At 38.3% G+C, this 15,383-nt stretch overlaps 1 protein-coding gene across 2 annotated transcripts; it reads left to right on the top strand.

Annotated features, from left to right (window-relative positions):
- The first annotated feature begins 358 nt into the window (after window positions 1–358).
- Window positions 359–15,070, top strand: mybl1 (v-myb avian myeloblastosis viral oncogene homolog-like 1). 2 transcript variants are annotated; one of them, XM_066662462.1, is made up of 16 exons: window positions 359–824; window positions 4,828–4,927; window positions 5,447–5,518; window positions 5,717–5,809; window positions 6,752–6,972; window positions 7,305–7,491; window positions 7,698–7,772; window positions 8,217–8,315; window positions 9,386–9,619; window positions 9,977–10,351; window positions 10,454–10,593; window positions 10,778–10,892; window positions 11,008–11,118; window positions 11,337–11,447; window positions 11,532–11,714; window positions 12,177–15,070. In XM_066662462.1, the coding sequence occupies exons 1-16, from the start codon at window positions 802–804 to the stop codon at window positions 12,300–12,302; spliced, it is 2,265 nt and encodes a 754-aa protein (XP_066518559.1). In that variant the 5' UTR covers window positions 359–801; the 3' UTR covers window positions 12,303–15,070. The 2 variants fall into 2 exon arrangements, with proteins under 2 accessions (XP_066518559.1, XP_066518567.1); XM_066662470.1 differs by lacking the exon at window positions 8,217–8,315.
- The last annotated feature ends 313 nt before the right edge of the window (window positions 15,071–15,383 follow it).

The following is a 15,383-nucleotide window of genomic DNA, read 5'->3' as shown; positions in this document are numbered from 1 at the left end:
AGTGATTCTACTGTATAGTGTATTATTGTGTATCGTATAGTGAATGTACTGTATAGTGTGTTATTGTGTATTTTATAGTGAGTGTGTTGTATGGTGTGTATTGTGAGTGTGCTATAGAGTGTAATTGTGTAATGTGTGTTCTGATTGTACTGTATAGTGTGTGTTATTGTACAGTGTGTGTGTGTGTGTGTGTGTGTGTATGTGTAGTATAGCATAGTGTGCTCCACGGAGGCGCCAGGGCCAGGGCGCTCCTCCCTCTCCGACCAATCAGCGACGAGGCCGCGTGCGCAGATTCAAACAGAGCAGCAGCGGCAGGAGGAGCGCGAGATTCGGCGGGACACACAAATGAGCAGAGAGAGAGTAACATAGATCTATATTAGCTAACAGAGAGAGAGAGCGAGAGAAAGAGAGAGAGATACACCTACACATAGACAATACTCAGAGAGAGAAGTTTTGAACCGGACACACGGAGCACAAACACCCTCTCAGAAATATTTTTATCTTCCGCAGCGGTTTCGGTTTCTACCCGAGGGCACAGAGAAGTGATCCGGTGTTTCTGTGGTGTTTCTTGGGCTGTTTGTCGCGGATGGTTGGTGTTTCGGCTCTGTGTCTGATCACTGAAAAATCTTCAGCCATTTGAACAAGAAATACCACAAGCAGTCGCCCGAGAAGCTGTGTACTCGGATAAATGTCGTGTTTTTTAATTCGGAATTCTACTGCAGTTGTGGATTTTTACAGTGTCTCTTCTTTACTTTCGATAACAACAAGCGAACCTGTCAGTGGCTGAGGAGGAGAGCTGACATGGCCAACATGAAATCCCGCAGGTGAGAGCTTTTAATCGGCCCCAGAACAGAATAATACCCAAACTAGAGTGGAGCAAATGACTGAAAGCTGACAAACTCCCATTTAATCAGAAGTACAGTGACATAACGTTGAACGGATCTTGGAATAACAACAACCTGTATCTAAGATGTACAGCTTTTTTTCACCCTGATAAAGCATTAGACAAAGACAGCAGTTAAACAATCATAATATTTTTGATCCACCGATAGCCCTCGCATATCCACAAAATGAATTCAATGTAATTCGACATTGTTTAAGTAAACCTTAGAGTAGGTAAATGTTAATTACAACAATGTAGGACTAGATTAGTTTTACCTATTAACCTTCAGTGATCAACAGCTATGTTCAAAATTGACATTCTTGAACGTTTATCTGCAAACGTGGCTATTAGTAAGTTAAGGTCACTCTAACTTTTACTGTTTCTTTGCGAGTTAAGCAGAGTTCCAAATAGCGCCTTTCTCCCTATAAAGTGCAGTTTATGATTTATATAATACCTGCTTGTACACATACAGTGCTCAAAATGTGGGTTAAGAAGTCATTTGTATTCAGCCATATTTAACGTCCCTCCAGCCAACCCGCAGAGCAGTATTTGGGAGAATAATATCATATTTTAATGATCGAAGTACACGACGTAGTGCTCATAGAGCGATTTGGGACACCGGCTTTAGCTGGTCGCGAAGCTAATAGTTAGCATGACGCTTCTGTTATCTTTTTATTTACTTTATGGAACTCTTAAAAGTTAATATTCTAAATTTTAAATATATTATTGTTTTCTACAAACAAATCTAAATACATTTTAAAGTCATGTCAGCTTAGAGGAATGTGGGGATTGTCTAGTTTGATAAGATATAATATCTGAGTGAACATTTTATGTGACATTAGGTTACTATAGATATAAGTATGATCACAAAGTTATATTCAAAATGAGTTTATAGTTGAATATGAAGTTGTTTATACTCCAGCTGAACTAGTTTAATTTGTGAAGAATAAAGCTGCTATTATTAGCAAGCTGTTATTGATCAGTCATTTACTGAAAAAAGGTAAATAAAAGGGTTTTTGAAATATATCTATGAGATAATTTTAGTAAACAGACTGTTACTTTGGTGTAATATAGCAAATTATTAGGTTTACTGTTAGAGGTGAATATATTTATGCCCCACTCTGGTCATTGATTAAATCTTTAAAAACAACTGTATCTATATATACGCACTCATTAAAATACACTTTTAGATATTATTTCCATGGGAAAAATCCTTAATTCCTTCTTTCAATACATATGGACCTATGAATATACAATTAGTCCCTGCCCTTATCACCTCTTACCCCTCTGACTCTGGCCTGCAGCTGAAATGCCCCACCCACCAGTTTATGTGAATTTTCCTTAGGCTTAAGTAAGAAACCCTGGCTGTCTGAGTTTGCCCAACAGAGACTGTTCTGACAGAAATGCAAAGCCATGGTTTTGATTGCTAATTTAATTCATTATTCATCTAGACCGTAAATAACACTAAACAAACATGCTAACAAGATAAAAGCTTGATTATCAATGGACCATGTCTTTTAGGATGACAGTGACATTAAATTAGAGTAATAATAATTATAATTATATAATGTTTAAAATGATGTATTTGTTTGACATATTTATTGTATTTCAGAAAATTGACTAAAAGTTGTTAAATGTGTCTGTGTCACATTTATGTACTTTGCCCTCCAGTCATTGGAGTCATTACAGAGCTACTTCAAAAGTTGCTTGGAAATTGACATGAAAACTTGAAAAGTTAACGAACAACTACTATTAAAAAGCAGTGAAAATAATTGAATGTGAGAGCAGTGTTTGCATGAAAAGCCTAAATACTCAGACATGGACATTACGTAATTTATGGATGAATGCACAGTACTTGCCCCCTCTGTGTGCCTCTTGAGGGGGGCCAGGGGTGACAATGTTTCTACTCAGAGTTGTTCAAGTTTGGATGCTGTTTTCAAAAGGAATAAAGTTTAAGTGTGTGGCTGAAGTTCACACAATATGAAAGGCTCTTGCTATACTGCTCATGAAATTAAAGTTCTTAAGATATCAGTACAGTGTTAAGAAATACAAAACAATAAATTCCTTGCTTCATGGAAATGTAAAACAAATAGGCCACTGATTTGACCCTTACTCTTTTGCAAAGGCCTCTGATTAAAATTAGCTATGGGTGCACCATATATATTTTAGCGTTTTTTTAGAATTGTACTTTTCTTATAGTCTTTGAACCCTTTTCAAACTGAGCTTTGACCTCAGAAGTAAATATACATGCAAATATGCACATTGTTTATTCTCACAGTGTGCATCATATGCTGTGTCTGGGCAGCTTTCCACTTTCTATGATGTTTCGTTTAAGTTTTTGTTTCTTTAAGGGAATGCAGATTTCTTAGTGGACAGATTTGAAAGCTTCAGCTTGGCCGACCGACCGATTATGGTCTGCTATTGGCTGAGCATCCTCTGGACCTGCCTCCTGACTGAGTGATGTGAGCAGAGCTCACCTCTGGAGGAAAAAGAAGCCGTTTATTTCAGAGTCCCTCCTCACTCTTTCCCAGAGGGGGAGCTTCAAATATATTCAAATATAGGTTGAAATACCTCTTTCATTAGGGGGTATAACACTAGCAACCAATAGCAGGCCTTGTTTGCCCCAGAAACAGGCCTGGTGGGATTTTGGATTTCCATATTTGTACCTTCTCAGTCAGACTTGGATTTGGGCCTACAGTTACCTCTGAACAGCTCACAGCTTAGGAGTGTTCAGAGTGCGTGAAGGTACAAGCATATACAGATACACATTTAAACCAGTAAATCACTACTGAAATAGCCAAAATACCAACTACATTCTCCTATAGCATAGTCCATCATGAGAAAAACATAATAACTCACTGGTCTTAAATAAAGGATCAAATGGCTTTCGTGGTTTTATTTTTTCAATGCTGGACAAATGCTTTGGTGTGAAGGTTGTGGTCTGGTATCCCAGGACAACTCATTATACAGTCATGATTAAATACTCAAGCTCACTGTGTGGGAAAATGTTGCTCAGCAACGGGGCATTCCTCTAAGCTAAAGTACTGTGTATTTCTAGAAGAAGTGTTTCTACACTGGTGTCAGAGATATACAATGAAGCTTTACAGAAATAATGCATTTTTTGACTTAGAGTAATTAATAGGAATAGTGCCAGTTGCTACCTCATGCTGTTACCCTGAGTGACTGTACTACAGGACATGAGATAATGTCTATAGAAAATGCCAAAAATCTGCAAAATAGTGTCAGAAACAGACATAAATGTTTGTTAAAGATGACCTCCTGCTGAAATTGGGTTTTTAATTTTGTCAACATGTCAGTAGTGTGGCACAGTAAGGGTGGGATGGTGGCACAGCAGGTAGTGTCACAGTCACACAGCTCCAGGGACCTGGAGGTTGTGAGTATCAGTCCTGTTTCGGGTGACTAACTGTGAGGAGTTTGGTGTGTTCTCCCTGTGTCTGTTTGGATTTCCTCCGGGTGCTCCTGTTTCCTCCTCCTGGTAGGTGGATTGGTGACTCGAAAGTGTCTGTAGGTGTGAATGTGTGTGTTGCCCAGTGAAGAACTGGTGCCCCCTCAATGAATGAATGAACATATCAATGTGGTTTCTATGCATCATAGCTTAGCATTTAGGCCACTTTTAAGGCATTAGAGACATATTTATTTTTTGGAAGATACTTTTTGATGAACAGATTTTAGATGTTTAATTTATGACTGTAGAGGAACGTTTAACTTACTGCCTAATGCAGTTTTCCCCAAATTTAAACCATGTATAGTGAATGGACTATGATTCAAATTAAACCAGGCTCTGAAAAACATGCTGATCCACTTTCATAAAGTGTCATAAAATATATTTATAATGAATGCTGTTGCTGTTTAGTTATACTGAAACCTAAATCTTCACATTCTCTTTCTTTTCCTTTTCTTTCTATGTGTTTGCTTTATCTCAGTGAGGATGAGGATGACGAGCGGCATTCTACAGACCCTGACAATAGAGAGCCCAAAAACTCAAAAAAGATGCTCTGTAAAGTTAAATGGTCCCGTGAAGAGGTAAATCATCACAATAATAAGTAAACTTCTCCAAACGTCATCATAAGTAATAGAACACTAACTGAGACTGAAAGACGGGCGGCACGGTGGTGCAGCAGGTGGTGTCGCAGTCACACAGCTCCAGTGGCCTGGAGGTTGTGGGTTCGAGTCCCGCTCCGGGTGACTGTCTGTGAGGAGTGTGGTGTGCTCTCCCTGTGTCTGCGTGGGTTTCCTCCGGGTGCTCCGGTTTCCTCCCACAGTCCAAAAACACACGTTGGTAGATGGATTGGCGACTCAAAAGTGTCCGTAGGTGTGAGTGAATGTGTGTTGCCCTGTGAAGCACTGGTGCCCCCTCCAGGGTGTATTCCCGCCTTGTGCCCAATGACCCACCGCGACCCTGAACTGGATAAGCTGTTACAGATAATGAATTAATGAATGAGACTGAAATAATTTAATGCCTGCAAACTCCCTGAAGGTCCAGAGTGAAAAATATGTGGATGAACGAGGCAGGGTTACATTATGACTCTATTTTATTTCCAGGATGAGAGGCTTAAGAAGCTTGTTGAGCAGCATGGTACAGATGCATGGAAATTAATCGCTAATTATTTTCCTGTAAGTAAACACCAAAAAAACATTTTTGTACATTGGAAATAATTAATAAAAATGTTAATAATATTATGTTTGTATGTAGTTGTTGCATAATATATGGGTTAGAAAGAGGTGTTGTATTATATTATCAATCAGAAAGGTGTTATTATAAGTATGTGCTAGCTACAGGTGTTGAGCTGGGATTTTGTTGCTCTTCGACAGACGAGGACAGATGGACAGTGTCAGCATCGCTGGCAGAAGGTCCTCAACCCGGAGCTGGTGAAAGGGCCTTGGACAAAAGAGGAGGATCAGAGGGTAAGATGAGCTGGGCGTTCACCAACATAAGAACCACAGAGGAGGTGTGTGGTGTTAAATAATGACTTATGCAGAAGGAAATAGGAACTTCTCTCAATAGAGCCTGTAAGCCTCTGCCCTCAAGTACTTCCCTGAGACATTGCCATGATAAAGAAGTTTAAGAAAAGCTACGCCACAGGTTGTAGGTTTTGCTCTAGCATAACTGACCTACAGTATCTGTGCTCCACCCACAGTGTTGGTAGGTGCATTAAAATTGTACTGAATAAAACATGGGCTACACTAAAGCAATAAATGTTAGTGGTATTTGCTACTCCAATTGAATAGATAGACGAAGCGTTTTTGGAGCCGTATATAACCTTTCTCTAAAAGATGCTATATAGAACCATCTAGAGCACATTCTTCTTTCATCTGAAGAACGCCTTCACAATGCAAAAAGCACTTTAATTATGCATGGTCCTTCTAGAGTTCAGGGCTCTATATAGAAACATTTTCTTTACTAAAGATTGCTTGTAGGACCATAATTTTTAAGAGTGTATGTAAGGAACTATACACTGGAGTGGTAAAAGGTATACACCGAAAGGAAATGAAAGCCCTATTAGCAAGTACTGATTAGGGCCGAATTTCTTTGAGGCGGAGTAATGCATTGCCTGAATGGTAATGCCATGACATCCAACCTTAAGAATCCCAGGAATGCCTGTTCCCTACTCAACAATGAATCTGACTGGAAGCTCGTGCTCTTCCACTTTATTACATTTAGACAGTTTTTTGAGGAAGGCCTACTAAATCCATATGTGTAAATTTAATGTGAAAATGATGTTTTTATTTAAAATAACTTTAAAGAATATATTTTAAAGAAAGATGTCTGTGTTTTATATAAACAAATAAATAAACAAATATTACTTTAGTAGTTTACTTATTTTCACATGACATGTATCTACACAGGTAATAGAACTGGTGCATAAATATGGCCCCAAACGATGGTCAGTGATTGCTAAGCACCTCCAGGGCCGCATAGGAAAGCAGTGTCGAGAGCGCTGGCACAACCACCTCAACCCAGAGGTGAAAAAGTCCTCATGGACCCAGGAGGAGGATCGCATCATCTATGAAGCACACAAGCGCCTTGGTAACCGCTGGGCTGAGATTTCAAAGCTGCTACCTGGAAGGTAAATATTTGTTTTTTTGTGTGGGACTAACTGATTCAAATATGTAGGAAATAGGGAAAAATTGGACCAGCAGATAGGTCTACACAAATTACACTGAAAAAGCAAACCATTTTCTTTTTGGTAACTGAGGTTGATGTTAGGGTTTCTTGTATTATTAGACCTCAAAAATGCTTATTAAATATCAAATATTTTTATTTTGGTCATGTTAAGATTATTTCCTATACATATACATCTACTTGTACAATATATTTGACATATATCATTATTATTTCCTGTCATGTGATTGTAGTATTCTGAATACATTTGGGCTGTATTTTATATTTTAATAATAGGACAGACAACTCCATTAAGAACCACTGGAACTCCACAATGCGAAGGAAGGTGGAACAGGAAGGCTATCTGCAGGAGGGAAGCAGGAATTTCAGCAGTGAGCAGTCCATAAAGAGACGCCACAAGGCCTGTCCCTCTGTGGAGCAACAGCACAGTCATAGCCAGCTGCTCATGAATGATCAGTCCCAGGTAGTAATGCCTTCACTGTGCTTTACTAACCGCTTATGTCATTCATTTTCTTCCAACTAATGAGTTGTGGCACCAACTTTTTGAAGGATCTTTAAAGTTTTGCACTAAAACAAATATAAACAACTGTTAGAGAAAACATCTTGAGCAGTGAATAAAAAAAAGCTGTGTAGTTATTGTCATTTTATTTCTTTTTTCTCTACGTGCAGCTAGCAGGATTCTCGTATGGCTCTGTAAGTGGGCAGGGTATGGACAGTGTCACAGAGGGCTCGAGCTTCATGTCGGTGAGTGCTGCTCTGTGTGGAGTGTGGAGGCTTTCTACTGTCTTCTCCTTGGGTGTCGTTCTTTCTGTTATTTCTCTCCTTCTGAGGCCTGTCTTGCTTTTCTCTCAATCACAGAGTCGACTCACTAGTATGTGTTGTGTGCATGTGTGTGCTGATGTGTTATGAATCGCTCTTCTTCTGAATTACATCATGGGTATTATGCACCTCATGCAATAGGCCTGTATTAAATGTGGAATAAAATATTCAGCTCTGTCCTTTTGGTAGAGTTGTTGTAAAATGAGCCTAGTTTTTTAAAAAATGTAAGAAGTCAATTGCAATTAATACCCAGTGGAATTTGGAATATGAGCCCATGAAATGTTTGTGGTTCTGCCAGTAAACCCGTTGTCTCCGTCTCTTCTCCCGTCTCTTCTTTCTCTTCTTTTCCTCCCGGTTCCTCTCCCACAGCCGTGCCACGAAGATCCCGACAAAGAGCAGCGAATTAAGGAGCTAGAGCTGCTACTTATGTCAGCTGAGAATGAAGTCAGAAGACAGTCCGGCCTTCGTGTAAGAAACACTGTGTGCGCGTAGAGTAGAGTGCGCTGTAGGCTTCACTAGCTCTTCCATTACTTCCCTCACCCCTCTCCCCTTCCCACAACAGCTGTGCTTGATGACCCTGGCTTACCCCTGCTGCTACCACACCTGATAGTGGCCTGCTGTCAGTAACTACATCCTCTAGTGCACAGCATGAGAGCGCCTGATGAAGAAATCTCGCTTGGAAGGCATTGCTTCCATAATTTTTCAAATATGTTCTTATATTCTTTGTACTTATTTTCTTCTGTGCTTTATATAATGGTGATAGAGGAGTCGTCTCAAAAATGTGAAAATTGATAGGGAATAATTTATTGTTATCTTCACCACTTTAAATTCATTTAATTCATTGTATTAATCTTTTAAAGAATCCCATTCACTCATTAGCCTGTAAAATAGCCAGTTTTTAACATAATGGTGTTTTGATGTCATAATCTGTATATACTGTATATACACCTGTTCTGTTTACAGTATTTTAAGTCCACCTATCCTTTTGAAGGAGTTATTTAGGCTGGACCACTTTTTGAATATCCGTCTATCAAAATATACACAATTTACACATATCAGTCTTAAAGGAAGGCTAAAAATAAATATCTGGCATAATTCTATAGCATAAAGACAAGTTGGTTATATATAAATACATGTTGGGTTTTTAGTTCAGTGAAATGGATCCCAGGGAATATATATTAATAGATAAAATGAGTATATGGACCCTTTAATATATTTTACTGTTTATCTGGTTTATTATTCACTGTTTTATCAGTAAATCTTAAGGTAAATTTAACACTAACAATAAGCATGTTAATCAGTTTTCAGCATATAAGTTTGACAAAACTGAATTTACCTTTAAGTGATGCATATAACTCACTTATAGACATTATAAATGACCTAAATTACCTATCAGTCATATTCTGTGGCCTGGACACCATTTTGTTTCTTTACTTTCTACCTTCATCCTGAACCTCATCACTGCTCCGTGTTCTGATAATATCTCTCTTGCATTTTCAGCTCGCCTGTTTAACTCACAAAGGTTTGCTCTTTTTCAGAACCCAGAGAGTTACTCCAGCTGGTCAGACAGCATGGCGGATGACACTATGACCACCACAGGCAGTCTGGAAGGGGAGGGGGGTGTGGAGCTGTGTCGTGTAAAAGAAATTCGGGCTCCGCCCGTTCCACTGCATGTCTCCCCCAGCAAGTTCCTGGCAGTGGAGGCCAGTGCTGTGCTGTCCACTCTGCAGACCATACCTGAGTTTGCAGAAACCATGGAGCTCATTGACTCAGTGAGTAGAGCACAACGAAAAACCACAAAGAATATAAAATATATACTCTACCCCAGTAGAAATGTTTAACCACTACTAAAGTCTACTAAAGAGACTGCCAAAGAGTGAAAGATTGGTCTCACAGGCGTGATTTAATTTACAGTTATAGCTAAAGATGTTCATTTCTCACCTTACTATGATTATAATAGGTAACTCTCCTTTAAGTAACGGTTCACTGCATCATTAATTCATCTTAGATTTCACCTAAATGTAATTTTATTTTATTATTCAGAATTATGTGCAATTAATTCTGGAATAACTGTTTTGACCCTGATTATATTATTCAATATAACAACTATCTAAATACGGTTTTGGCAGGATCCCACAGCCTGGAGTGAAGTGACTGGTTTTGACATGTCTGAGGCTGTGAGCTCTCCTAAGCCTCTCGGACTTGGTGGGGCATATTCAACCCCAGAGAACAGTACAGAAGTAACCGGGTACCACCTCAATGGCCTTGCTGTTCAAGATATCAACAGGCTGCGAGTTGGAGCTGGGAGGGGGAAGCATGTTCCTCATAACACTCCATCTGAGAACAAATTAAGCTCCCCACCTTCATCAGTGCTGAGGAAGAAGACCAGAGAAAATGGTGACCAGTCACCTTCTGAGGACCAATCCTGTGGTTCTTTCAGAGATGCGGCCAGCAACTCCCCCAAAGGCACACCGGTTAAAGGACTACCATTCTCTCCCTCTCAGGTATGCCTTACTAACATTAGCAAAACCACAGCCATCTAACTACTCAGGTTTTCTCTGTTTCACCCAGACATGGATTTTTGACTCTGTCTGTTTACCCTCCAGTTCTTCAACATATCCGGGACTGAGCACTTGAACCTCGACAATCCTGCACTTACATCCACTCCAGTGTGTGGGCAGAAATGCTTCCTCAGCACACCACATCAGAGGGAAACTACGCCCAAACACCAGAAGGAAAATGCTGGGTAAGGGACACTTCTTTCCACTACTTCAAACACATACAGTTTTATCCAAGTACAGTTTATCAGGTAAGATATATTTTATGTTAATGTTATGCTTCTTTACTTTGGCCTGAACTTACATCTAATAATGTTTATTTTTTGTGTGTTTATATGTAGCTAAGAACCATTTTAATAGTAAACTATTCAGTTTCAGAACACCCAAGATCCGTAAATCCATAATGGCTCATGCCCCGAGGACACCTACTCCCTTCAAAAAAGCCCTGGCAGCCCAGGAGAAGATGCATGGGCCCTTAAAAATTGTGGTAGTGTCTCTAAATCTAATATAAATTATATGTTTTTTTTGTGACTGTTTATCTGTAATTTCTACAAGTATTCAATATGTGAAGGATAAGAGAGTGTAATTTCTGCTGTTTGCAGCCCCAGTCACTGGCTTTCCTGGAAGAAGATATTAGAGAAGTGTTGAGGGAGGAGACTGGGGCAGATATATTCACTCAAGGACAGACTCAAACTGAACATGGTGTTTATGAGGTACAGTATTCTTAAGGTTCTTAAGTTAAGGTGAATCCCTGATAGTCCAAAGAATGTAACACATTTTTGGTGTCTTAAAAAAGCACTACATAATTGTAACTATCATATCAAACCATATCCTATCGGTATTTATCAGAGTGCTGAGTGTGTGTGTGAAGTCCCTCTACCAGCGTGCCTTTTTAATTCTTTCTTGTCATTAATTTTTTGGGTGATACTAGATGGATGCTCCAGCCAGGAAGGTGAGGAAGTCCTTGTTGTTGGACAGCTGGGGGAAAGAATGTGTGGGTGTGGATTTATACCCTCAGCAGCAGATCAGCGCTAATGCTCAAGTAAGGACACTAATCATACTCTCTGGTCACTTCGTCTTAAGCCATATTCTATTTCATATATTCTATTTTTCTCTTACCTTCCAGTCTCTCGATGATTGCTTGCTGAACAACACTCTTCTGATGACCTCTCTGGCTGAGGGCGAGAAGCTCTCCTGCTCTCCTGGCACAGTAAAGGAGGTCTCACAACCTCCCATCTACCCCCTAAGCCCCCAGGCAAAGAAACAGCTTCAGGCACACAGACATCCCCCTTACCAAATCTCCACACAGGTAGAAATTGACATTGGTAAACACAATACAAGTTACACTATTCTGAAATTATGCTTAATTTTAGAAAAATGTAACACATTATTTTAATATTTACTGTTATATTCTGTGGAAAGACAAAAAACATCCTTTTATAGTTCTGCCAACAAATACAAAGTGAAATATGTGCAAAATTATAGTATACTTTAATCTGAATATTCTAGCAAATGGCAAAATCTAGACTTCTAAGTGTTAAAGGAAATAAAGAAAAATCTTTTTTGATTCAACGTGTTTTCTGTTAATTTCAAAGTAGAGAAATACAAGAGTTATTAGTAATTATTATTGGCTGATATTTGGATAGAGATTTGACAAATAGGGAATAGGCTGAAAAGACTGAAGTATTTTTTTCAAATCAATGTGTCTAATGAAATATTCTTCAAAAAAAAAACATATTCTTAATCCTGACCACTCCCATCTCATTTTCAGTTGGAGAGTGAGTGGGAGGCAGTGGTGTTTGGGAAGACAGAGGACCAGCTAATAATGACAGAGCAGGCCAGACGCTACCTGACTTCATCCCAGCTACCCTGCACTCCAAGAGCTCTGGTTCTGTAAGCTCTGGCATAGCCATGCTGTAATAGAGCCGTCCCTGCTCCGTCCTCAAGGTTCACCATAAGACAATCTGGCATAGGAAACTAAAAATCCAAGTCTTTCATATATATTCACTAAAGACTTAAGTATATGACAATGTATCACAGAGTAGGCTGCTTTAACACACACACACAGAGGCACGCTAGAGACTTGGCTTTAATTCTGGAGACGCAGACATGACATATCTGAATTTTCCTCTTAGGATTACACTTTTGCATTGGTTGTAGTTATAGATTTGCTGAACTAAGTATAGAAATAAACATATCATATCATATATTTTAAACAGTAGACAGTGTAGTGAGGCAGTTTTGAGCATTATATTGTTGAAAGGGAATTTAACACAAGATCTATTTTTTTTCTTGGCTTGGACCATGTGTTCAAACTCTACTAACAATTAATAGCAACTGTTGCTAGTTTGGACAAATTTTATCTGGCCAAAATCCCTTTAAAAACTATTGGGAATCTGCGGCAATCTTTGTAAGGGATGCCTCATGTTGTTGAGTTTACATTTAAGAATGCTTTCAGGCTGGACTAAGTTGTTCTACGTAACTGAAACTAGGTAAATGGAAACTCAAAAAGAACAGTGACCAATGTATCTGTCCTATTACATGACGGAAAATACACCCAGTATATACTAACACTGATATATTACATGAAGACTAATTGATTAGTATTCTGCCATATAATACACAAAAAAAGTCATTTTCAAATGCAACAATTTCTTATACAAACCTGTGTTATCATTCTGCAAATATTAATTCTAGCAACAGCTGCTATCAAAAAATAGATTGGTTTTCAGAGCATATCCACATGTCTAAAGCGAGGACAATAAATGATTAAGAGTTTCCCTGTGATTGAAAAAAGCTGACAAACCAGTCTTCCAGGTTTTTAGCAGGTTTCTTTCTAGAAGATTTTTTTACCAATATGGCGTCTTAAGGATTGGAGAGCACTGGCAGTGTTGCACTACTGATTGTGGTTGTGTGTAAAGGAAAGGAGCTGGAATTGTGTTTTAGGAGGAACTGGATAGCACTTGCAATGTGACGGTTTTCGACTTGAACCGTGACGGGAAGGATCTGCTCTGTTATGCTGAGTATGACACTCATTGAATGTATTGTACAGCATTTATCTGCAAAGTAGCATCGAAAGGAAGGGTACCTCTTTTGTTTGTTTTGTTCTGTAATTTATTTTCTACTGTAAAATTAGATTTGTTAAGATGTTTATTGAACACCTGGACTGTCCAGATTAAAAAAAAAAAGCAAAGAAAAAACAAACCTACCTTTTTGCTGACAGACACAGCTTGTGACTGCAGCCTAAACTAGCATCTTAGCTGCTTTAGTCAATCTTACCATAAATCATGTTTTGGTACTGATTTTTAACATTCAGTCTCACAAAAGTAACACATTGCAAGATATTTGCATTTCTTGGCAAGAATTCTCTCTCCATTTAGGGCTTTAGGTTCTATTTATTAAATCTCTACTAATTTATTTATTGCAAAGGTATAAAGAGAATCTTTAATTTTATTTCTGTCATGTCAACAAGAATGGATTTGGCTACCTTCCATCACACAGTTTTTCTAAAATATTTTAATGACATACACTGCCATTAATCTTTCTTTTCTGATTGGTCTAAATCTAGTTTGCAGGGAGTCATCTCCAAAGTTCTTATCTCTATTGAGTTCAAACCAGTTTAAATACAGGTAGCAGCATCCAACCTCCAGATGTTCAACATTGGCAGTTTGCACTTTTTAAATGTTGTCTAAATGTTGGTTTGTTCTCAGTTTCTGTTTTTTTTCTTTATTATTTTAAGTCCCCTGTAGTGTTTACATTTTGTGAATGTGTTTTTGTGATGGTAGTGGTGGAGGCTGAATGTTTCTTTAAAAAAAATATGAAACACTGAAAGATAGAATGGCATCTGATTATAAACAGAAGAGTTCCTCTCTCACACAGTAATTCTACTGGTGAAATTGAAGGGTGCTTGCTGCTACTTGGAAACACAAATAAAGAGGCCATGCTAATGATAGAAATACAAGCACAGTCCTTTTGAGATGTGAGGATGTATTCAGTTCATATTGATTTGAATTGTATTTGTTTGTACTGAATTGAAGGCTGGTTGTAAAGGTGACCCTTGTTAATTTGTTCCAGTACAGCATTGTCAAATGGAATGTATTTACTGGGCAAGGGTTCAATGTGAAATTATCCTATAGTATTAGATATATCTGCCACAGTCTGCATTAAGGCATTTTAATAAAAAAAATTTAAAAAAATCAATTAACCCAGTTGGTTAGTTCAATACAATACATTTTGAGTCTTTAAACAAAAATGTATCTTTAAATAATTCAGTGCAAGTCTGTGTTCTTAAATCACCAAGATATTCACCATGTTTTATAGCTTACGATTCAATATTATTTAATGTAACAATGCAGGTAACAGCATTTTTAAATTGTTCAGTGTCTGGTATGGTGTGTGTATGTACATTTTTGTTTTCTTATTAATGTAGATGCAAGTCTATATGTATAAAATTCTGTTCTCTAATGCTCAACCACCTAATCTTAGGATTTGAGGGAAGTAAGTACATGTAGCAGTTTTAAAACAGTGCATGAAACTCAGTACATTCAACATATCTCACTTGCATTTTCACAAGAAATTTAATTTCAGACATGAGGGTATTTTGCTGATCATCTGTTGCCTGCCATTAAGAATCCTGCCAATAACCATCCGTGAGCCTTGTACTGATTGAGGAAAAAATAAAATGCTTTGTTCATTATGCATTCTCTATCATTTTCTTTCATTTAGAGCTAGGACTGTGAAAGTATTACCTAGTTGCTTAATACTGTAGCTTTAACAGCTTAGGTATCTGCTGATGCATTTAGTATATGTTGAGGCATTCCTTGAGACTTCCTTTTTTCTTTTCTTTCCTATGGGAGCTTACTATAGCATCAATAGATTAATTCATATCAAAACCAGCTTCACTGTATTTTGCTGAGTCCTCTTCCCCTCTCCAGGTGTTAATGACTCATGCAGGTGGAACTGACAGCTTAACTTTTGT

This window comes from Hoplias malabaricus, chromosome 1, assembly GCF_029633855.1.
Source record: "Hoplias malabaricus isolate fHopMal1 chromosome 1, fHopMal1.hap1, whole genome shotgun sequence".
Taxonomy (NCBI): Eukaryota; Metazoa; Chordata; class Actinopteri; order Characiformes; family Erythrinidae; genus Hoplias; species Hoplias malabaricus.
Note: the sequence above shows the minus strand (reverse complement) of the source record. Positions and strands in the feature narration are given on the sequence as shown.